Below are 25,525 nucleotides of genomic sequence, written 5' to 3' on the forward strand. Positions count from 1 at the left end.
GTGTATGTTTTTTCTTTTGCATGATCACCTTAATGGTGTGAGCTTAGGAAAACAATATATTTTCAGTTATTCCAGCGAGAGGGGAGGGTGAAACAAATGAGTTGGTGAATGGATCTATAGAGGTAAATCTATTGTCTTCTAGTAAGTTCGTTTTAATCTAAGTGGTTCTGTAACGTAATATTTTAGTAATTTTATACCATTAAAATGAGATGTTACAACTATTATGTTAAGAGTTTATAATTGGCTTAATTTTTTAGCTCAACGAACTAGTGTACAAGATATATTATACCAACTAGATGAGCTGCTTTTGAAGAAAAATAAGTTCTAAGTAAAAAATAATAAAGTAAATATTCTATACACTAAAAAAAATAGAAGATACAATTCTTGTAGTTTTCTTTAGTTAACAATTATTTCTTTCTACTCCAAATTTATGTGTTAAAATTATAAAAAAAAAAAACAAATATTAGAATAGAAAAAAAACAATTCAAACTATTCAAATTTTGAAGATTTTGTTATAAATAAAATCAATTTATAATAAACCTTAATCTTTTTTAACTGTTGTATAAAATTGAATTGAACTTAAATTATACCATTTTATTATTATATCAAAATAACTTATAAAATGATATTTTTTTGGTTTAATATCCTATTTTGTCTTCAGTTTCACTCGAAAATGTCAAATTAGTTCATCCTTTAACAAACGCGTCAATTACGCCCTTAGTTAATAAAATTTATATCAATGAAATCTCTTCCGTTAAATCCGTACAAACGAGATTAATTATTTTTCTCTCTCTTATACTTTTTCGACTTTTTCTATTTTTTCTGTGCAAGGCAGCAGCTTTTTTTCTCTCTTCTACTATTCTTCTTCTCTCTCTTCTACCAATTTTGTTAGTGATTTAATAATATAACAAAAGTTAGTGATTTAAGCATAATAACTTAAAAAATATGTTTTATAGATAAAATTAAATAATCATCATCCTCCTAGAACCCATCTTCATTTGTAGTGCTCCACGATAGCGATGGACAACACCATGAAGCCACACCTCCAGGTCAAACCAGCAATGGCATTATCAGGTCACAATACCAGAGACTGCACCATGAGCTTGAACATGCACATTCACCATCAAGTTCATAACTGCTGTTACTATTCGCAGATACTGTCATAGGGTTGATAGTTGCAACTCCTCTTCTTGTGATCTTCAGCCCCATCCTTGTCCCAGCAGCTTTTGTGTTGTTTCTAGTTACTTCCGGATTTTTGTTCTCTGGCAGCTGTGGTGTGGCTGCCATTGTTGTTTTGTCTTGGATTTACAACTACGTATCTGGGAACCAGCCTGCAGGTTCTAACACCCTTGACTATGCAAAAGGGTATCTTACTGATAAGGCTAGGGATGTGAAGGAGAGGGTAAAATTCAGAAGGCTACACAGGGAGCTTATTAATCATGCATGCCTATGCAAGTTTGTATGAGACTGAACTGAATGGAGGGAAGGGGTGCCCTTTGGATGTGCAATGCTTATGTATTATAAGGCTTAATTAAAGGGAGTTATCGTCCCCTTGTGAATGTGCATGTTCAAGTTCTACTATTAATTTGAATTTTGATTGCAGTTATCAATGTTGTTTTGCTTTTGTTGTTTTGCTGTTTTGCTTTTGTTGTGAATATAAAATAAGAATATAATAAAATTAATATAAAAATAATAATAATAATAATACTTTGCAATTTTAAATAAAAATTTCAATTTCATTTTAATATAATATTCATTATTTATATTTAAATTTATATCATATTTATCATCAAGATAAAATGATAATTATTTAATTTTATCTATAACACATATTTTTTAAGTTATTATGCTTAAATCACAAAAAGTAGAAAAAGTAAAAGAGAGAAAAAAATAATTAACGCCGAATTTAACGGAAGGGATTTCATTGATATAAATTTTATTAAGTAAGGACGTAATTGACGCACTTTTTAAAGGATGAACTAATTTGACATTTTCGAACGAAACTGGAAACAAAATAGGATATTAAACCAAAATTGTAAAAGAAAAATTTGTAAAAGGGCATGTTTATTATTTGTTTTATAAACATAAGTTATTAGCTTTTAAAATAAATATAAGTTATTAGTTTTTAAAATAAATATAATAAATATAATAAATAAATAAATATACTACTATATTAACATAAATTTAATGAGATAATATTTAATTTGTTTTGATAAATATAAGATAGTATTTAATATGAAAAATATATAAAAAAACATGAAGATGTTTTCTTTTATTGATTAATGCGTCACAATGCAAACTCCATCTTCACTATTCCACACTTTCTAAAATTATATATATTTATGAATTACATAAAAGGAATGTATAAATCTGTTTTTTTTTGTCTTTCTTGTGTTTTCATTTGTAGTATTGAAATATAAAAATAATTAAATTATTGATAGAGATAGGGTAATTAAAGTTATGAACAAATTCATTTAAGAAACCAAAATATTATTTTAACATAATATATTTATGATTAATTTTACTCATATATGGTTCATCTTCTTTGTTTTTATCTAACGTAAAATCTTTAATTTGTCTTGAATTTTTAAATAGTTTTTCTCTTAAACTACTTTGCAACCTTTAAACAACATTCAAATCAGTTTAAATTATTGAAAAAAAAAACTATATAATGCCATGTATATAACATGCCAAATAATAATATAAGTCATTAAGTGAAACAACACATAATTAATCAAGCAAAGGAATATAATTCAGAAAATCCATAATACTATTACAATTATTTTAAACATCTGAAACAAATTTAGGATTTATCTACAATGTTAAGAAACTATGATTAAAACATAAATTGAGTTTTTCAAGAGTTCTAAATAGAAGAATTGAAATCTTAAACTACACAGTTGCAACATTGTCTCCCTCCATAGGTAGTTCGATTCCTAATTCCTCATCTGCTCACACCATAAAGGTGATGATTGAAAAAGAAGAGAAACAACACAAAAAAACATAAGCAAAAATATGGATAAACTAATGCACAAAAGAATTTATCATATAATCATTAAACAAGTAAGATTGATAAGCCAAGTCAATAACACAATCTTAGAACACCAATCACATCAAAAGATATTATTCTAGACTCAATTATTCGAATAAAACACATTCATGTTGGACTACAAGGAAGTTTAACACTTGTGATGTATAACATTAACCCACAAGATAAGTTCTGTACAAGTCACTAAAACTTCAAAAAGAACTTTTCACCAGAACCTCTTTGAACCCCTAGTTCATTCTCATCTATATGAGTTTAAATGACTAGTAGAGTGTTATGATAACTTTCTCTCTTAGTCCCTACTTTAATAATGCACTTCCTAGAAACATACTTCATAAATATTTTCCCTTGAAAATCCTATCATACTTATAGTTCATATCTCAACATATTCCAACCATACATATTATCATCCATACACTTATATATACGGCCAATACTTCTCATATGACTCAAATCCACACAAACAATTTATCATGGAAATGATTGAATCACTCTTTTAGTCTTGCTCAGCAAGATCATCCACTCGGTTAGCGACTGGAAAACTTGTCCAACGATAGTAGCACTAGGATAATTCTCTTAATAAATCTCTCGACAAGCTTAGTACGCGCCTAATGAGAGCACCATTGGAGCTCGTAGAAATTTATATGCCAAAATTCACCTAATGAAGTCCAAAGGCGTTCAATGAGAAGTCAGTGAACTCTCTAACTTTAGAGTTGCTCAGTGAAAATATTATTGTCCAGCGACCACAAAGTCAGTAGGCTCTCTAACTTTGGTGTCACCCACCGAAGCAACCGTTAACCCAATGAATTTGTATAATTGCAAAAAACGAAATTTTAAAAATATGCAGATTTAGACCTATCAAGTTCCAATCTAATACTTCAATCATAGTACAAACATACAAATTTGATGTCTTTCAATGAAAGCCAGTTTAAGCCATCACATTCATTATACTATTCATCAAATTCCTAAAATTGATCATATAACCTAAAATATGTAAACTTAAGATTATGTATTCTCTAGTTCAACTGCACATGTTCATTAAAATTAACAATTTCTCATGCAATCACATATGCAATTACACATTCAGTCAATTTGAACTAGTTTAGAATTTATAATAGTTGTAATTAGCTTACTTAAGCTTTGTAACAACTTAAACAGTTCAAATTGATCATGGTATGCCATTAGAACAATTGATCAATAGAGAAATGACTCTAAAAATACATGTAGACTAGATAGACCCATATACAAAAGAAGAACCGATTGAACTTAGAAAAGAGACAAAAAACTAACTTACTCAAATTGATAAATTCATCGCTTAATCTTGAAGAGGTCGCCACAAAGAGTAATCCTATGTCTTGATTCTTCAAAAAGATAACCCAAGAATGAGAAAACTTAGAGAGAAAATAAAGAACTCTAAAAATGTGATTTCTAAATATATGACGTGTTTTAAAATAATAAAACTTGTTTATTTATACTTAAGCCTTTTATTATTAAAATAATTAAGTCTCACTAATTTAAATATACTATCAATTATAAAACATCATTTTATAGATTCTTATATATATATATATATATATATATATATATATATATATATATATAATAAAAGTAAACTCTTTCTATATTACAAAGAATACACTTAAAAATCATAAAAATCACAAATTAAATTATGTTTCTTTATCATTTGATATGAATGTTGAATATATAACATAACTTATTTTAAAAGCATGATCTATATAACTAATAAGAGTGGACATTACCTCAAGAGATTAATGTTCATTCTTTTATCCATTGTTGTCTTGTTGTAGAAGTTGTTCCTCTTTTTTTATTTGAGTCACTTTAATTAATTCTTAATCAACACATGCAAATAAATACAGTAATGTATGAGAAAATTTTGGAACAAGACCTCCGAGAAGCTAATTTTAAAAAGAAAGGAAAATTTTAGGAATACAAAACAAATAAACATAAGCAAAGAATTTGATATGTAATGTAACGAAGAGAAATAACCTAAAATATGAAAATAAATGTTTTTTAAGAAACATCTTTTCCAAAATAAAGAATATATATATATATATATATATATATATATATATATATATATATATATATTATAAACATGTTGTATATTATTCTATTATAATTATTTAACTTTTATGAATTTAAAATTGCATACCTGGATTCTTGTAAATAAATGATATAGTCTCGTTTAGATTTTCAAACCAAAGCTTCTTAATAAATGTTATATCTATTGATCTCAACAGTGGTGTGTTGATGTTGCCTCTTGAAAATATTTTCATACTTGGAACATTGCTAACCCTTAAAGTTTGTAAACTAGGCCAATCAAGAGTTCCATGATAATGACTGAAATTCACCAACTTTGGAAGATTCTTCAATACTAGACATTTCATTTGAGGAAAATTGGTAGATACATTTTCATCTTCATCACTCGATATCACTTGCTTTAGTTCTTTACAACTATGCAGCCTCAGTAATTTGAGTTTCTTAAGATATTTGGAGGAAGAAAGTGAAAATAAACTTTCAATGCTATCACAATGGACAATGAAAAGTGACACCAAATTTGAGAAGAATGGAACATTAGGTTCTTTGTTCCATATAAATTTCAAATTATTTAGGTTACTCAATGACATTTTCCTCAGTTGAGGAAACATTTCTTGCATAGAATGATCATCTTCAAGAATGAATATTGTAATCAATGATTCACATTTGTCTAAAGTCAAATCTTTCATGTTGTTGAATCTTATGATCAGTCTAGAAGAGATGACACTTAACAATTTATTATTGTTGCTTATTGTCAAATTTTCTATCTGACAAAATGATTCAGAAGACAAACTATAGTGCCAAAGCTCTTTAATATGTTGATCTATTATATAAAGCACCTTCAACTTTTCCAATGACAACTGTAAAAAAATAAATAACAGTTTTAAATTTCAAAAATAGGAAACAACAAATCAAAGTAAAACAAAACTAAAAACCATGACTACCTACAAGTTAATACATTTTGTACTTTCATTCCATTTTCAATACAAAAAGTAAATAAATTATAGGATAAATAATGAGTTTAGTATAAAAAAATAGTAACACATCTCATTTTTAGTAAAAAAGAATAAAAATCTTTTTAAAAAAAAATTATTTTGTTAGTTTTGTTTATCAAAAAAATTAATAATCTTTAGTAATCTTTAGTAAATATATAAAAAAAATTAACCTTAATACAATTAATCTTGCTATTATCTCAACTCTACGCAAATGTATTTTAAATTCACAGTTTTTATTACGTATATATCAATGTTAATGTTTTCTGATAAAAACACATGACAATTAATAAATATGAAATATATGCACCTCATCTATTAATATCAAAGACCATACAAAACTAACAAAATTAAAAAATTCTATTATTTTTTTTGTTGTACTAAAATATAAAATATAACAATATTTATTTTATTAAGCTAACTATTTATCCTGATTATATATAATAATAATAATAATAATAATAATAAACATGAGTAGAAATATAAAAACTAGAAAATTTTAATTTGCATGCACAGCATGATAATAAATATTATACATATGTAATTTAAAATTGAAACGTACCGAATTTGGAAAGAAACATGTTGAAATAGCTTGTTCTTTATGCTCTTTCAAATCATTGCGTTCTTCAATAAATGTCATTAGAGAAGGACAATTTGTTATTTTCAGTATTTCCAAGGATGGAAATTCTGACCCAAAAGGAAATGCAGTATATAAATTTCTTAGATTTTGAAGAATAACCTCCTTTAATTGAGAAAAAATGACTTTTTCTTTTTCTTCCTTTTCTTTTCTGATGACCACGGTCTTATGCAAGGAATCACAATCCAAAATTTTCATATTTGTTAAAGTTACAGGAATTGGCAACCAATGAAGAAACCCACATCTTTCTACTTGTAGGGTACGTAGATTTTGATATAACCTAACACATTCTTTGTCGATGATGTGAGTTAAATCAGGAAGATTAATCAAAATCAATTCATCTAATTCGTGGAGGAGCTCTATAGAGTTAGGTATTTCCTTCACCAGCATTACCATTTTCAATGCATAACAATTACTAACAAAGACTTTCTTCAATTTCATCTTCTCGGGCGGTGTCTCAAAGGAGGCTACATAGAGCAACACGTCACAACCATCTAATCTCAATTCATCCAACTCAGATAAAGTGTTATTCGTTGGACCTAAGAAACCTACTAAAATTGCTTGGTTTACAGTGAACTCTTCTAAACAAGGACATTCTTCTATTATCAAAGTTTTCAAGCTTGAAAAATCTCCCGAATTTTTGGAAAACCTCCTGAATTTTGAGAGAGACTTTAGCTCCACTTTACTTAATCTTGGGAAGGACACAGAATATTCGAAGTGGTTATCTACTACTTTCTCTAAATGCTCACATGCCTCTAACTTTAATTCCTTTAGTTCGGAAAGCCCTGTGGAAAAGGATGATAGATAGAATAGATCCTGTATAGAGGGACAACTTTTGAGGTGTACAATTTCCAGACTTTTGAAGTCAAAATGTTCTGCACCAATCGTAGGGCATAATGACACCATCCCATATACTTGGATTACCTTTAATTCCTTTATTCTCAAATACTTAAACTCTTCACCCAGAGAAGGAGGTTCCAAAATTTCAAATAGACATTGTGATATTTTACAACACTGAATTTCAATAACTTGAAGCTTTTTTGACCTCTTCATCAAAATATATATAAATTCAGTCAACTTTTCATCACAGTTTTTTGCTCGAAACACTACAATGTTAGTGAAATGTGAAGGTCCAAGGTTATGTATTCTTTTGTGTAATTTCTCAGTGTCACCAATCTCATATTCAACAATCGTTGAAAACTCATCATCCTGTAAAACATAATTTCTTCTCTTGTTACTATTTTGCATTTAAAATAATTTTACAAAAGAGTAATTAAACTTAAATCTTTCATCTATCATGAGAACTTGCAGAAATAACTAACCGATGATTCAAAAATATCTGCCAGAGACGCTTGGTTTTCCAAGATTACTGATTTTGTTCTTCCCAAACCAAACTTTATTATGTTGGGACAATGGTTCACAGTCACTTTCTTTAATGATGGCCACTCAATCATATCTCCAGAAGAATATTTCCTTAAACTCGGTAAGCTTTCAAAGTGTAATTGGTTTGCTTCTGGATATTCTATTTCAATCGTCTCTTCTTTAGCACGAATAAGTTTCATACGTAAAATCTGTACCATCCAAGTATATGTAAACAAAAAAGAATAAAAAACAAAAAAGGAATAAAAACATGTAAATATATAATAAGTATTTCCAAAGCATTACCTCAAATCAAAAATAAAAAACACATTGATAATTAGTAGATATTTTATTACAAATTGTTGAGAACTTCTTCTTTTCCAAATGCATTTTTATAAGTAGTTTTTAATTGAAATATTATTATTTCTTTTAAATTCATTATTTGATTGAAAATTAAATCTACATAGAGAGAGACTACAAGTTCTCACCCTTATCTGTACTGCTTCATGCAGTTTGAACCCAAACTTTTGTCGTAGCAATCTTAGATCCTCTCGCCTCTGAAATAATTTTTTAAGAAGTGAGTTCTTTGGTTTGTGTATTAACTTGTTTATATATTTTTTTAATTTTTTAATTCTAAAAATAAAAATGGGATAGTGTGTTAATTCGTTATATCCTATCTTTAATAATATTATAGAAAATTATCTACAATTATATATACACCTTTTTGGTATTTTTATTTTTCAATTTTATCCTCTAAATTATTACCTTTCAAATTTAAATAATAAATATTTTTGTAACTATATTTTTCATTTTTATTATTTTAATAACTATATTTTTGAATTCAAATAATTTCTCATTATAAAAGAATTATATACTCTTTTATTATTTTAGTAACTATTTTCTTAAATTTAAATAATTATTCATAACAAACAAAAATTTACACAATATTACTTATAATACTTTTTTTTCTAATTTTATCCTTTTAAAATTTAAATAATTTTATTTATATCTACTTTTAAAATTTAAATAATTTATAGATATTTACAAAAAAATGCATATACAGATGTGATAATATATGTGTTTACGCTAGTTAATAATAATAAAATTAAAGATGAAAACACATCAAAAGAAAAAAAAAACATATTTTCTAATATTAACTCTTACTTTCAATTGATGATAGGAAAATATAAGGTATAAATAATAAACATGATTAAAAATGTATAGACAAAAATATGATATCATCTAATATATATATATATATATATATATATATATATATATATATATATATATATATATATATTCTTAATAGGTCATTGATTATTTTGAAAGAGATACATAAAGAGAGTGAGTGTGTGAGAAATAGAAAGAGGAAGAGAGAGGTTAATATACTAAAATTAACATAACAATGAAATATTTAAAAATTTGTCTTTGAAAAGGTAAAGTAATTCATTAAATTTTTAATAATTGAAAGTTCTCACCAGTGTCACCCAATAAAACAGTTCCCGTTCCATATGTGGTTGTAGGGAAAATGTCAGCAACCTGAAATAATACTTTTATGCATAAATTTCTTTTTATAACTTATAAAAAAATACTTTATTTTTGTCTTCTGAAAATCCTTTTAAATAATCTAAACAAATCATAATCCTGATACGACTAGCACATGATCAGTGAGATAAAGAAGCTAAATAAAATTTCAACTAACTCACCCAATTAATAATTTTAACTTAATAACTAAAAGAAAATAAAGTTAGTATCAATTCGATCCCTTCTAATTTAATTATTCTTATTTCGATTCTGTATGAATTTGAATGATTCAGTTTAAATATTTTGAATGAGTGGTAATAAGAGGAAAAAAATATGTGAAATATTAAATAGTACCTGCTTGAGACTGTATTTAGGTTGTATTATGCTGAAATTGGAATTGCGCTGATATTGGAATTGTGGAAGAAATTGAAGGTTTTATAAATCTCCAATTAGAATATTGAAAGGTTCTGTTCTTTTCGTTTCGTTTTCCTCCAAAATAGATTCTGTAAGTTTTCTAAATTCTTTACTCAGCATCAACTTTCACGAATTCTTTGCTTTTGTTTTGACTAACGTAGTAATTCTTTGCTTTTGTTTTGACGAACGTAGTAATTCTTTGCTTTTGTTTTGGCTAACGTAGTAATTCTTTGCTTAAAACCTATACCATATATATTTCAAGGTTTCCCTTATTAATCAAATTTCTGTATATATTTTTGGAACATAAATTCAAAATTACTCTAGAAATTATCATTTTCTTTATTAAGAAAAGAACATGCCAAAACTGCAGTTTTTCATTATAAAAAAAAAATAAAATTATTGCATTCTTACAAGGTAAAATAGTGTTAGAATATAATTGATTTTGTATGTTGGGCCTAGAAGATAAAAGCCCAATATTAGCAAAAATATCTAGAGATGCTTATCCATAAGATGTATCTAGATAAGTTTAGAATTATAGAAATGTTTTATAAAGTTCTAAATAATAAATTATATCTCTTAAATGAATGTTGTGGTGGCAAGATCCTAACCATTGGTTAAGGAGGTGCCACTAGTATAAATATTATCATTTGGATGCAAGCCAAAAAGTCTAGAAGCACTCAATACAATAAGCCTTTCCTTTTCTCTAGTATAAATATTATATTTTTAATTGAATTATTATTATTTTTTTTAAAAACTCACTATTTGATTGAAAATTAAATCTACATATATATAGAGAGAGCGACTGCAAGTTCTCACCATTATGTTATATGCTGCCTGCGCATGGGACCCAGACTATCATAGCAATATTATAACATCTTCCATCCAGAAAGCCTGAAATACTACTTTTAGAAGCGAGTTCTTTGGTTTGTGTATTAACTTGTTTATATTAATTTATTTTAATTTTTAATTTTAAAAATAAAAATGGGATAATGTGTTAGTTCTTTATATCCTATCTTTAATAATATTACAAAAATTTATCTATAATTATATAGGTATAATACCTATTTTGGTCTCAATTTTGGTTGGAAAAATTTGAAATGGTTCCAATTTTTTTTTACTGTTTAATGTAGTTCTAAAAAATGTAAGTTGTTTTCAATTTGGTTATTTTAGCAAACACCGTCTAAATCGTTAACGGTGAGATGTCCAGATGTGCAATTACATAGTGAAATTGGCTTACATGGAGTCCTTTAGCGTTGTCAGTTGGATTTATTATTTTTCAAATTGTAATTAGGATTTATTGACATTAGGGACGTTGGCGCAATTAGAGACGATGAAGGGGTGTCATTCTGTTCTGTTTCTCAATTTTGGCTGGTTTGGTTTTTGCTTTGCAGGTTCGCGTGAAGAATGAGGAGATAGGCTCAGGATGGAGAATTCGCAATCAGGTTTTCTTTTGTAGGTTGCGCAAGGAGGAAGATGAACTTCTATTGTTGCGATTCTAGGGTTTCTGCAGTGTTTTAGGTTTTTTGGGTGCAGGTTTTTCATGGTGCGGCTATTGTGCTTGATAGAGGATGATGATGATGAATATCCATGGCGACGAGAACTGGATTTTGCGATTTGGACTCTTTTCGTGCACGAAGGAGAAATACGCGAAGGTGGAGATGATCTGATGATCTGGAATTCACCTTGTAGGTTTCACGATTTGGATTGCTCGTTGATTTGAGTGTTCAGACTTCACGGTGGTTTCCTTCACGAAGAAGAAGATTGCACGAAGCTTCTTGGTGGTGCTTGGTGGTGGTTGAACGAGGAGTTGATGGTGGTCGACGACATGGAGGATGGTGGAGAAACTGTTTCGTCACGGTGGCCTGAGCGGCGTTGATGGTGGCCAACGCAAGGTGGTGGGTGACGATGAAAAGAGAGGGTTAGGGTTTGGTTGGTGATAAGTAGAAGAAGATGCTGACGTGGTAGAGACAATTATGTGACACAGATTTTAATCCAAGTTTAACCCTAATTTCAATAAATCCTAATTACAATTTGAAAAATAATAAACCAACTGACATCTAGACATCTCACCGTTAACAATTTAGACGATGTTTGCTAAAAGGATAAAAAAGAACACAAATTACATTTTTTAGGACTACATTAAACAACAACAAAAAATTGGGACCATTTCGAATTTTCTCAATAAAATTGAGACAAAGTAGGTATTATACCAATTATATTTTTTCATTTCATCCACTAAGTTATTACTTTTCAAATTTAAATAATAAATATTTTAGTACAACTTCCATTAACTTCGTTTAATCCATCATTCGGATTTGTGGTATATACACAAAGAGTAAATAATAACTTTTTCTTTGAACATAAACATCCTTATTAAAAGATGAAAAAGGGGTCATATTGATGGAGAAAATGAAGGTTTTATAGATCTCCAATTAGAATATTGAAAGGTTCTGTTTTTTTCATTTCGTTTTCCTCTAAATTAGATTCTGCAAGTTTTCTAAATTCTTTCCTCAGCATCAACTTTCACGAATTCTTTGCTTTTGTTTTGGCTAACGTAGTAATTCTTTGCTTTTGTTTTGGCTAACGTAGTAATTTTTTGCTTAAAACCTATACCATATATTTCAAGGTTTCCTTATTAATCAAATTTCTATATATGTTTTTGGGACATATATTCAAAATTACTCTAGAAATTATCATTTTCTTTATAAAGAAAAGAACATGTTAAAAATGTAGCTTTTCATTCTTAAATAAGAACAAAATTATCGTATTCTTACAACGGATGAAACTCACAAAATCAATAAAATGTGATTTCTTCTTCAATCTTTAGATTTAGTTTTGTTTGTCGGCTTTGGGAAGTGTTAGTCTCGGGTAATGTAGATACCTATAAAGATTTTTTTAGGATCAAATTAGTATTTTTTTTTTCATAGTTTGTTCTCGAAGATATAAATATAGTTTCGAAAATTTTCTCCCTTTTATCTTGGTGTTTATCAATTTAGAGCATTTCTTATTGTCTTTTTTCCTTCAAGTGATTAAAGAGAATCCAATCACAACTTAACCCGTCTTTGATTTGTGTTTAATCTCCATTTAGTTATGTTAAGTATTCAACTTTGATTTGTGTTTAATCTCCACTTAGTTATGTTAAGTACTCGACTTTGATTTGTGTTTAATTTCCATTTAGTTATGTTAAGTGCAGGTTGATTTCTTGGCTGAGGGGACTGAGAGTGTAGAAAGGTTGAGAATGTAACGTCCTTTTCGGGAGTTACATAAGATTCTTAAAATGATTAGTTTCGAATAAACATTACAAACCAATTATAAGTTCCGACAAATAACTTAATAATACATCTTCAAATTATTCAAACCATAAATTTTTACAAAAAAAAAAAACAATCATCTTCGTCTCTAAAATCATATGCTCTATTATAACATTACGAGTTATACGATCATCGCACAAACACAAAAAAGCAAGAGTGATTTAACCATAAGGTACACTCATTAAACACACTCACCTTATATAATTCAAACACACATTATTAAAATTAAATAGACAATTATTTTAATGTCATCAATTCACTTTATTATGTCTTTTATTCCCCCATAACTTTCTCTACCACTCTGACCCCTCTTAGAGTCGTCTTGCTTGCTTCCATAAGTTACATGTATATTATGCTTACACTAAAAGCCTTATGGCTAGACTGCTCTCTACCTGCTTCCATAAGTCTTACAAGTATATTATGCTTACGTCCAAAATCTTATGGACAGATCCATTTCCCCTGCTTCCATAAGACTTACGAGTACTTTGCTTATGTCCAAAGTCTTATGGTCATACTGCTCTTTGCCTACTTTCATAAGCCTCTTGAGTCACTCTACTTATGCCCAAAGCATTATGGTAGAAGCCAAATATAGAATTTCCGGATTAGAAGTTACGATAATAAAGACTTGTACATCATTTCATCACTAATAATTTCACATATTCATTCATCATTACATATTCATACATGCTAACGAATCATGTCATCTCATCAATGAAACTTAACTATTCATTATTCACAATTCGATAGTAATATATTTCCAACACCTAAACATGCAGATTACCTTAATAAATCAATCATACACATATTTGTTAGCATAACGCTGAAGAGAAGAAGCTTTGATGATGTCTCAAAATCAAATCTCAAGTGCCCTTATTGCAAGAAGATCTTCATGAAGACTTGTTTTATGTTAAAGCTTTTGTAATTTAGTATATTTATGTATAGGATGTGGTTTATCTTTGATTCTATGTATTTTTTGTCTTAGGTTGCGTTAAAATTTATTTTGAATAAGAAAACCTCATTTTATACTCAAGATAATCGATTATCAAATTATAATAATCGATTATGAGTAATCAATTATGACTTCCATAATTGATTATCATGAGAAATTATGAGAATTTTTAAGCAAGTTTTTTATCGTTGTGCATCCATTAAATGCATAATCAATTACCATAAGTGGATAATTGAATATCACACGTTAATTAGTTGACAACATAATTTTGGAAGTACCCTTGAATGAGATCTCTATAAATTAGATTGAGACTCTCATTCTAAAATTAAAAATACAAAATATGAAACATCCAAAGTAAAGTGTATTTTCGAAATTATTATCTACAGTGTGCAATGAGAAGTGTTATAGGGTTTGCAGAACCCTTGTGTTGTTGCTTTGAGAACTTGATATGTTGGCATAGAGTGAGAACTTTCACTGGAAGTGTGATTGAGTGTTGTTGTTGTTGCTGAGTTGGAAGCATGTCATCCTTTGTGAAGATTCAAAGGAGGTGTTCATCCTTCGTGAAGCATTCGGAGGAGGTGTTCATCCTTGTGGGTTACAAAGGAAGTGAGTTTCATCTCTTAGGGTAACAAGAGAGGTGTTTTAACCTTCAACTTGTTTATTTTCTTTGTGATTGTAATAGTTTGTTGGTTTGTGCTAGTGAAGCGTTAATTCTCGGTTGAGATTAACAACTGGATGTAGGATCTCTATGATACGAACCAGGATAAAAATTACTTGTGCAATTTTCTCTCATTCTTACTCTTTTAACTTGTTTAAATTGTTTTAAGGAATTTATATTTACGTAAGAAACCAATTCACCCCCTCGTGGTTTGTTAAATGTGTTAACCATTCCGCTGTGACGCTCTGACAATATTGACAAGATAAAATATCCCAGAATAATTGATAACCTCATTTCCAATCTTTTCACACATTCAAAATCATCAAACGGATCATAATGATAGGAAACAGTCACTGAAATTCGAAATCTCAAACACTGATTTTCTTAAATTCATTTCTAGAAATCAAATCTCATAACTTTGAAATATTAAGGTCCAAAAAACACAACTTCAAAACAAACAAAAAAAAATAAGTAGTTTATCTGGTCAAGGAAATTTTCCATAAATCATTCATGGATTCTCTTCATAAACACACTCTCTTTCAATCTAAATATAATTTCATAGGGTTTTCAAATCCAAAATTTCAACCAAAACCACAGTTTTAAAAAAATAACAGACAGATGAAACCCCCATTTTTGAAGTACTCAAACACATATTCATGGTTAGCATAAATTTATTCATGGTTCAGAATCATGTGGTTGTTGTGGATAGTAATCATAATTCATTTAAAAATCACATTGTTGATTATTTTTATAAAAATTGTTTTGCATTTTTGAAGAGGTTTCTGAAATGAAATAAGTGAAAGCTTGCTTAGTAGACTTCTAGAAAAGAGAGGTACATCTCAATGGACAACTTAAACACCTTGTCTTTCCTTAGTCAAAGTGTTCCCCCAACTAGTTTAACAATTTCACATTATCATCATCTCAAGACATTGATCCAGCAATTCGATTTTCATAACCCAACAGTTTCACTCATCATATATTTCGAACAAAGAACATAGAATAATCAATAGAAGATTAGCACCTACTTACAATATTAGCATTTTCACATTCACATATTCAATACAAGATCACAGAAAATTTTCATTAACAATGTTCACATAAAATCAAGAGCAAATATAGTCCCCCTTACACCACAACAATATTATACCATCAATGCCTATTACAAAATAAAAATAAAGAAAGGTCAGCTCCTCTTACCTCTTGATGAACTACTTTGATCTTTTCTCTACGAAATTTCAGCAGCACATCCCTTCTCTACCCTTCAAAACCCTCTACATTCACAAGGACAACCCATTTCTACAAACAATTCTCTCTACAACTCAATCTAAACACCCATTGCAGAAGCTTTCACAACTTTCACTTCGATGATGAAAAACTTATTTTTCTTACCCGTATTTATAGTTGAAGTTAGGGTTACTGTAACATTACTATAACAATATTGTAGTTGTACTACAATTTCAATGTAGCAGTACTATAGTTGTACTACATTTTTATTGTAACAGTACTTTAGCAACACGTTTTTCATGAGAGTATATTACTGTAGCATCACGTACTGTAGCATTGTATGTATTTACTATAGCATCATATGTATTTAACTGTAGCATTATACATATTTTTCTATACTATAAAAAGTTTATCTATTTTCTTAAATATAACTATTTTTCAAGGGTCTTATAGAGACGATCGAGGAAGCGAGAAAGCAAGGCCGAGAAGGCAAGGCCAAGAAGAGAAGGATAAGAGGAAAAGGTTGAGAAGGTAAGGCTGAGAATGCAAGGTCGAGAAGGCAAGACTGAGAATTCAAGATCAGGAAGTCAAGGTCGAGAAGTTGTGCCGAGAAGGCAAAGTCGAGAAGTTGTGCCAAGAAGGCACAATTGCAAAATTGTACCAAGAAGACAAGGCCAAGAAGTTTTTTCAGAAAGGCAAGATCGAGAAGGCAAGGGCGAGAAGGGTTGTCAAAAAGGCAAGGTTGAGAAGTTGGGCAGAAAAAAAGAGTAGTACATTGACCCCCAAACTCGAGTAGGTGAAATCCTATAAAGAGTCTACAATGTTTTGAGAGTATTGTGATGAATGTGACTTTGCAAGCTTTCTCAACAAGATTTGCATGGGGTGAGTTATCATGTAATAAGGTGTGGGTTCGACATCCTTCGATAGGATTAACAAGGAGTGAATCTCATTCATTGAGTAGGTTTTCGACGTCCTTCATGATAGGATTCATGTAACGTCCAAATTCCTAAAGTCACTTAAGTGCATCAAAGTCGAAAATTTCGTAAAGACAAAGTTAAAAACTCTAAAAGAAATTAATTTCATTACAAATAAAAACTAAAATATCCATATATCCAAATAGATTAAAGCATCAAATTACAACTTATAAATAAAAAGTCTTTCATAAAACTTAAATTAAACTTTAAGCTCCCAAGAGCATATCTCTTCTCGCATCATATACTCCAATACATCAACTTTAGCATTCATATCTACACTTGTACAACACACACGTCATACGATCATCGCAACAAACACAAAAAAAGCATGGGTGAGCTAATGTATCAAATGTAGTAATAATAACATCATCAAAACAATATAACAATAACTCACTCATATCATATTCATCTTAGTGATCACATAACACCCAGTCTCATGTCACACAGATGTCACTTAAAAAGGTCTAAGGTCACACAGACTAATAACACATATACTCATCTCATTGATCTCTTGTCACATAAACTAAAGTCGCACAGACTCCTCGTATGGGTCTATTGTCACACAAACGAATCATTGTCACACAGACTATTTCCAATCACATAAACTAACAATACTACAAGGCGGTTCAGTAGTCTTACATACACAGTTAAGGACATGTTCCCCTTAAAGGCCAACAACTTTCCTCTTCTTAAACAAAGACTAGAGATAGAGAGTATAGTACTCAAACCTACTATTACTATCTCACATAGTCTGAAGAGTATTCCTTCTCAACACATAGAGACCTTGTATTAAGGACATTCTATACCACTTCCTATTCTGGAACACATCAAGAACATCTTTCGATTTAACTCATTTCTCTCTATCTATAATTTATCATAGTCAAATTGTTTTCATTGACTAAACTATGGGGTTCAATATCCCATCAACCAAATACTCATACCAATTGTCTCTCACTCTTCGAGACACACCATGCAACAAGGATGAACCACTTTCTTTTCCACAAACTTTGAGCAATAGATGTGCAGTGGAGTACTGAAGCTATGAAGGTGCAGAACATTCAAGTTTCAGTAATGAAGGTGTTGGGAGTTCTAATTTCTACAAGATGATAGCTATTACGAATGAAGGTGCACAAGTTATGGGTTTGGAGGTGCATAAGTTTATGGAGGTGCGGCAGCTAAGTTTAGAAACATAGAGTTAGGTCACTTTCAATTAGGATTTTCGAAAATTTTTAAATCAAAGGTGTTGAAGTCATTAAGAATGGATTATGGGAGTTCTGAAAGATAATATGGTGGTGCCGCAAGAAATAACCTTAGGTCCGGTAGCCCCACTCGAAAACCCGGGCTAACATGGTATTTGAAAGCTTTCACTTTGTACACGCCATAATTATTTTCCAGCCCATGACTATTTTATTCTTCTCAAAGTAACTTCCATATTATCTGCTACCGAAAATATCCAGAACATGGCTTTTAAAATACCTGGAATATGATTTCTAGAACTAGAATTCAGGAATAAGATTTTTGTAACTGAATTTTTTAAATGCGTGAAATAAATTATGAAACATGCTTTATGAAGTAGAATTTCCGGTACAAGTTTTCCAATAACTTTTTTGAAACATGTTCTGGAAAGAGTTTTGTTTTTTGCGATACATTCTCTCTCTTCTTCTGCAGTGGTTATGATGATTGCGACAACAGTGTCGAAAACAACTGTGAGTACAGTGAAGAAAAATAATTTTCTTTTAATATGGAGGTGCATTTAGTAATATTGGAGAGCACAAAGCAAAAACTTATTTTTTAATCCTGCCATGTTGATATTTTCAATTTGCTAGTAGTTATTATCAGCCCACTTTATTTTAAATTAAAAATTAAAATGAAAAATATTTGAAAATATTAATTTTTTTATTATAATATTTAAAGGAACTATAATTTAAATTTATGAATTAAGTTTCAATTACTAATTATACTTAATAATGACAAAAAATTGATAATTAGACTGAAAAAAATTAGAAACACTCGTTATTAAATAATTTCTTAAAAAAAAAATAATTTTATAAATTAAAAGAGAATATAAAAAGTGATAAGCTAGCCACCTTCCTTTAGCAGGATATGTATGTAGTGTTCCAGATTGATGGTTCTAGAAACATGTTCTAGATTGGATAACCCATAAAGCATCATATGTTTTGGAAAGCTTATTCAAGGAAGTTTGTTTCAAAAACCTTGTTCCAAAATATTCGCAAAATTGGTAATCCAAAAGTTAGCATTGAAATGTAACATGAAAAGAAGAGTGGTCATTTTAAAAATTATAGGCGTAGGTAGTAATTAAAGTCAATATTGAAGGTTTTTTTTTTCTAAGATAAATTATGAGAAATTTGTTGAGAATATATTAGAAAATTAAGTGATTTTCAATTTGAATAATAGAGAATAAAATATGTAAAAACATTCCTACACGTGTTTGATTCACTATCACAAATGATGGAAAACCATCCAACCTCTGGACCAATGGCTAAAAGGTTGAAGGACAAGAAGTCAAGAAAAATAAATATCTCTCTAGTAAATAAAAATTAAATGGAAATAAAACTTTTTGTATAGGATCAGTAATTTTTCCTTTGTAAAAGATAGAAACATAATAGATTTTCCCTCTCTCTAGTCTTTAATTTTTCCACACTTTTATTTTCCAATAATTTAATTTCCTACTATCAGCAATTTAAATTGTGTTAAATATGTTTTTAATTTCTTAATTTTTAGTAAAATTTAGAATTAATTTATCTATGAAACTTTGATCCAATTTAGTATTATAACTTTATAAATGCCTGAATTTAATTATTCTAATAAAATTTTGTTAAATTTATTTGAGACTTCAAGCGTGTTTCTCAATAAAGTAAATTTACAATATATAAGTGTGTGCAAACATCTTCTTACAAAACAATTTTATAAGATTGAGTTAGACTTTAAGTTCACAATCTCTAACACTTTGTTCAATTGAATGAATTTAGGGGAGAGTGATTGAATGAATTTGAGAGGATTTGAAGGTAAATTTTGTTGTTGTTTAATTGAGTGGATTTGGAGGTGTGTGAGAATGGATTTGAAAGTAATTTTTTTTAATTTGTCACATCAATCAAAGCCTACACTGATTCTCACAAACTTTACTTTCAAATCCACTATTACTTACCTCCAAATCCACTCAAATAAACAACGAAAAAATTTACCTTCAAATTCATTCAATCACTCTCCTCCCAATCCATTCAAGTGAACAAAGCCTAAGTGTTTAAGTATGTTTAAATGTAGCATTAACATTCAGTCAAAAATGTTAAGTGGACTTTAAGCTTAACTCAACCCCACAAAACTAACTTGTAAGGTGAGGTTTGCACATACTTTTATACTATAATTTGGCATTATCTCTAATCAATGTGGAACTTCCAACACACTCCCTCACACCGAGGTATATACATCTCGAGCGTGAGACTAGACATTAATGGATAGCTCAATAGCAGGTGGAACAATATGTCCATACAAATCTTGCTAGGATAGACTCTAACCTGCCTCTTCTACAATTTGATGTGAAAAATGCTTTTCTACATGGATGTAGGAAAACATTTTTCACCCAAATTAGTATTATTAGGGATAGGATCAGAAGGTACCTCTAAAGAGTCAAGCCAAATTTGTGGAAAAGATTGAGCCAATTGGTTATGATCAAAAGACACTATTATTCGAAAAAGAAATGTCCATAGTTAGGATTGACTTAGTTCCTACAGAATGATCCTCACACGATAATTTATCTTCACAATATAATTTTATAGCTGAGATATCAAACATACTAACATTATGATTATGCACTTCACTTTCATTATCTCCCTAAAGTGGAGAATCAACATAAAATATTTATACTCATTAAATGACACATCATAGAGATATAAAATTTTGTTTGATGGTGGATGGTAAGCACGATAACCTTTTTTAGTTGATCCATACCCAACAAAAACACATTTGATAGCTCGTTCTTCAAGCTTTATACCTTGATATGGGTGTTAGTGAACATATATAACACATTCAAAAACATGAGGTGGTAAATAAACTATGGAAGGAAGGATACAATGATCAGGCCACACATCGAAAGGCCTTCAAAAGTTAAGCATACTGGAAGGGGTTCGATTAATTAAATAAAAGACAGAGCTCATAGCCTCACTCCATAAATGAGATGGGACATTACCATTTATCAAAAGTGATCTTGTTATCTCTAATATATGTCTATTTTTTTCTCAGCCACTCCATTTTGTTGTGGTGAATAAGGACATGTAGTTTGATGTAAGATACCTTTAGAGTTCATGAACTCTATTAATTCAGTCTTAAAATATTCTCCTCCATTGTTTGATCGAATGACTTTAATATATGTGTTAAATTGTGTAACTATCATATGATAGAAGGAACGAAACACATCACACACATCACTTTTATGTTTAAGCAAATATACTTAGGTTACCCGAGTACAATCATCAACAAAATTGATAAACCATTTTTTCCCATTATGTGTAGATTATGGGGCAGGGCCCCAAACATCTGTGTGAATTAATGAGAAAGGAAAATCAATTTTTTTATTGCTTAAAGGAAATATAACACGATGACTTTTTGCCATTACACAAGTTTCATAAAGAAAATCAGAAATATTGCATTTATGAAATAATGATAGAAATAATTTTTTTAGATAACCAAAAGAGGGATGTCCCAATCGTCTATACCATAATCAAATTTCCTTTTTGTTTTTATCGTGTATGTGGTCATTCGCAAGACAATTCAACGCTTCTTTATGGGTTTGTTGAGAGACATTTTCAAGATAATATAGTCATTCTCTCTCCCCCTCCCCAGTGCAAGCTTCTCCTTGGAATGAATGTTCTGAAAAAGACAATGGGTTGGGTAAAATGAGGTAACACAAGAACGTGATTTGGTTAACTTGTTTGCAAAGAGAACATTACAGTTCAATGTAGGAACAAATAAAACATCAGAAATCGATAAGGAGGGTGAAAGAGATATAGTACACACACCTTCAATAGGAGATGAGACCCTATTGTCATTAATAATAACAGTTTTAGAACAATTAGGAGAAAAATTAGTAAATTTATGAGGATCACAAGTCATATGATCAATAGCACCTGAATCAATTATCCAATTACTATCTTTAGTAATAACAGAAAGATTAAGAACATAGTTAGATATAATTGACTTGGTCACAAATCTGGCAGCAGTAGAAATATGGCTCTTGAAAATAGCTTCTACCTTGATATTGGGAGTAGTTTTGCCTTTTGGATGCCGATTTGGATAGCTATGGAGTTTAAAACATGTCTCCATGACATGATTATTCCCATTGCAGTGGGTACACTTGTGAATTCCTTTCTTAGGAAACTTCTTAATAATAAAAGAAGTCCCCATAGTAGACTCACTATCAAGCATAGCCTCTTGGCAGTTTCCCTCGGCACAAACAATTGCATAAACAGATTGAACATTTGGAAGGGGAGTGGTAGCAAGGATACGACCACGAACGACATCCAAATGTGTATCCAGGCCAGCCAAAAAAACATAAACTCGTTGAGAATTAATCATTTTATTATATTTCTCAACATCTTTAGGACATTCCATGGTACAATTCGTGATAGTATTATACTTTAGTCATAATCTTTGCAATTTACCAAAATATGTAATAACAGATCTTCCATTTTGCTGAGTAGAGATTATCTCTAATCGATGTGGACTTCCAACAAAAAAATATAAATTATATAAAACTAAGAATATCTTATGTAGAGGTAAAAGTTATTGTTTATATCCATCTATCCTAAAAAAATTTCTCATTAGTTGAGTTTACAATAATAGCTCATAGAACTTCATTTGGTTCTATACCAAAACACAATAAGTAGGTGTCGTTGCTGATCTTGTACTTGCAAGATGCCGAAATACAAACAACAAAGTTAAATGAACTTGCATAGTAATTATGTAGAGAGTGCATATCATTCTAGTGGAAGATATAAGTTGAAAGACAAACATAATGTTTAAATAATATAATCAAAATTTTGGAATAACATGTGACAAAGATTGTAGGATTGACCTACTGAAACAACTTAATATGGAGAACTTCTTTTTACACTAATGTTTTCCTTCTACAATTCATAGATGTTAAAATTCCTATTATTTCTTTGTTATGAAAAGACTTGACCAAAAGGTTTGAGAGAACATTATAGATGTATATGGAATGAAAGAAAAGATAATTGGAAGTCGTCTTAAAAGTTTTTTTTTTTCAAAAATGATTTTTGAATTGTACATTCCATAATAGAATCTTGGGAATGATTTTGAGATTTAAAAGTCTATTACATATTGCACAATAAAAGTAGTTCATGGTTTGTCTTTTGGTATTTCATTTATAAGTTACTCTTCACAGTAAAAGTTTAGCTTGTGAAATATCATTTTCCTTCACATTTCTTGACCTTGTTTTGTGTTATTATTGACCAGATAATGTGACATCCAATGGACTTAAACTATCAACCTTTTGAAACTGAGACATTATTTCTAACTCTTCGTCCCACATTCTATACTTGGTATTCTGAAATAAGGATGTAAAAATTTTGTAGAAATTAATTTCTACACAAAAGTGTATGAAATTAATTTCTTTTCTTAAAATACTCGATGCAGACAACACAAATCCAATTTGAGATACAAATTCAGTCATTGTAAAATTTATTTCACATAAAAATACATCATAGTTCTATAAGAAATTCATGGGTACACTGCGATGAAAGTGAAGTGGATTGTATTGTTATGGTATAAACTTTTCTAAAACATTATTTGAAAAAGAATAAATTATACAAAATAAGTTTCTTTTTAGATAAAATTAACTTATGCTGTAATGTCTCACTTCGAGTTATATTATTATTAACCGATATAAAATAAATAAACATTCTTAAAATTAAAACTTCCCTCACTGTATATGTCAACCAATTAGTGCATAGAAAATTATATTCAGTTTTTGAAAGAATAGTCAAAAGTTGCTTTTCACTTTGTTGATTTTAACACTAAATGCTTTCTCCGACTTTGAATTCAGTCTCTGTCTTTGAAATATCGCCATGAACTACATTTATATAATTATATACTTTTAAAATTTATAAATTTCAACAATTTCAATACAAATATTTAAGTTTATTTAAAAATAATAATTTTATAAATTCAAATATAAATTTTTTTAAATAATTTTAAGCAATATAATAAGTTGAAACAAATAAAATTAAATTTTTAAAATCTAAATATAGATAAACTTAATCTTCTTAAAAATATTTAATAAAATATAAATTTTAATAAAATATTTATATAACATTTATATAAAAATTAAATTTCATTTTCATTAAACTAATGACATCTAATATAACAATGACACAAATGAATCCAAATGTAATATCATACTATTACTACCACCTAACATGACGTAAGTTTAATAGTGACAAATTTTTATTTTTTTAAAATAGTTTTAAAAATAAAAATATTTAAATAAAAGATATCTCTTTAACATTTTTAATGTACTATTAATAGAAAATGCTTAATTGCATTAAATTTTTTAAAATAAAAACTAAATTATGACATGAAAATAAATATCAATTTGAGACTTTCGCTTAAAAATGCAAACGAATGAAATTATTTATCATGACTTAATTTACCTGAAACGGAAGTTAGCACTAGCTTGGGTTAAATAAATGATTCCAGTGTCCATATCTATGTCAATTCCATCAAGAAAGTCAAAAGTAAAGTTGCCACGATTCTCTTGTGGTTGCAGAATTTGGAAAGATTGAATCGGTGCCCCTCCATTGGGTCCAATCTTCACGAGCCCAAAATAAGCATCTGCGACATATAGTTCGTTTGTTTGATGGTTGAAACGTAATCCTAAAGGTCTTCCACATTGTGCTTGGACTTCTGAGAAATCAGCAAGCCCATCACACAATGTTTTGTTCCTGAATTCGACCACCAAACCAACATCAAAACATAGGATGATCTTCGGATAATGTCACAGAGTTACTGTTACAATATTCATTGAGACTAAGAGAGAGTAGAATTAGATCCATGTTTGAAGTTTACCTGGTTGGTGAAGTGTAGCCATATTCCTGGAATCCCCTTGGACCTACGTATTTGAGAATTCTTCCATCAGAAACACCGACGTATGGCCCTTCACCGTTTCGATCAAATGCTAGAGACTCAGGGCCTGTGATTGGTGACGGTAGTGGTAACCTTGTCCGAGATACAGCCACTGATGGTGAACACAGAAGGAATGCCATAAATATTGCAGAGAAAGTGATAACCATTGTGATTTTAGACAACATATTGCTAATGATGTTTTATCAATGTATGACACGA

The 25,525-nt window shown here is 29.3% G+C and overlaps 3 protein-coding genes across 3 annotated transcripts; 1 reads left to right on the forward strand and 2 right to left on the reverse strand.

Annotated features, from left to right (window-relative positions):
- The first annotated feature begins 1,019 nt into the window (after positions 1 to 1,019).
- Positions 1,020 to 1,465, forward strand: LOC148198653 (oleosin Ara h 15.0101-like). Its single transcript, XM_088115887.1, has 2 exons — positions 1,020 to 1,074; positions 1,155 to 1,465. Exons 1-2 carry the CDS (start codon positions 1,020 to 1,022, stop codon positions 1,463 to 1,465), a joined length of 366 nt encoding a protein of 121 aa, XP_087972013.1.
- Positions 1,466 to 2,736: 1,271 nt separating this feature from the next.
- Positions 2,737 to 8,313, reverse strand: LOC148198654 (uncharacterized). The gene is made up of 6 exons (XM_088091630.1): positions 8,056 to 8,313; positions 6,659 to 7,942; positions 5,220 to 5,964; positions 4,807 to 4,895; positions 4,341 to 4,407; positions 2,737 to 2,948 (listed from the first exon to the last, which is right to left on the reverse strand). The coding sequence occupies exons 1-4, from the start codon at positions 8,311 to 8,313 to the stop codon at positions 4,831 to 4,833; spliced, it is 2,352 nt and encodes a 783-aa protein (XP_087947756.1). The 3' UTR covers positions 2,737 to 2,948; positions 4,341 to 4,407; positions 4,807 to 4,830.
- A 16,476-nt stretch (positions 8,314 to 24,789) lies between these two features.
- On the reverse strand, positions 24,790 to 25,503 carry LOC124828855 (protein STRICTOSIDINE SYNTHASE-LIKE 12-like). Its single transcript, XM_047302241.2, has 2 exons — positions 25,250 to 25,503; positions 24,790 to 25,125 (listed from the first exon to the last, which is right to left on the reverse strand). Exons 1-2 carry the CDS (start codon positions 25,489 to 25,491, stop codon positions 24,831 to 24,833), a joined length of 537 nt encoding a protein of 178 aa, XP_047158197.1. The 5' UTR covers positions 25,492 to 25,503; the 3' UTR covers positions 24,790 to 24,830.
- Positions 25,504 to 25,525: the final 22 nt, after the last annotated feature.

The sequence above is a fragment of the Vigna umbellata genome, chromosome 5 (assembly GCF_029865625.1).
Source record: "Vigna umbellata cultivar VRB3 chromosome 5, Vumbellata_1.0, whole genome shotgun sequence".
NCBI classification, from domain to species: Eukaryota; Viridiplantae; Streptophyta; class Magnoliopsida; order Fabales; family Fabaceae; genus Vigna; species Vigna umbellata.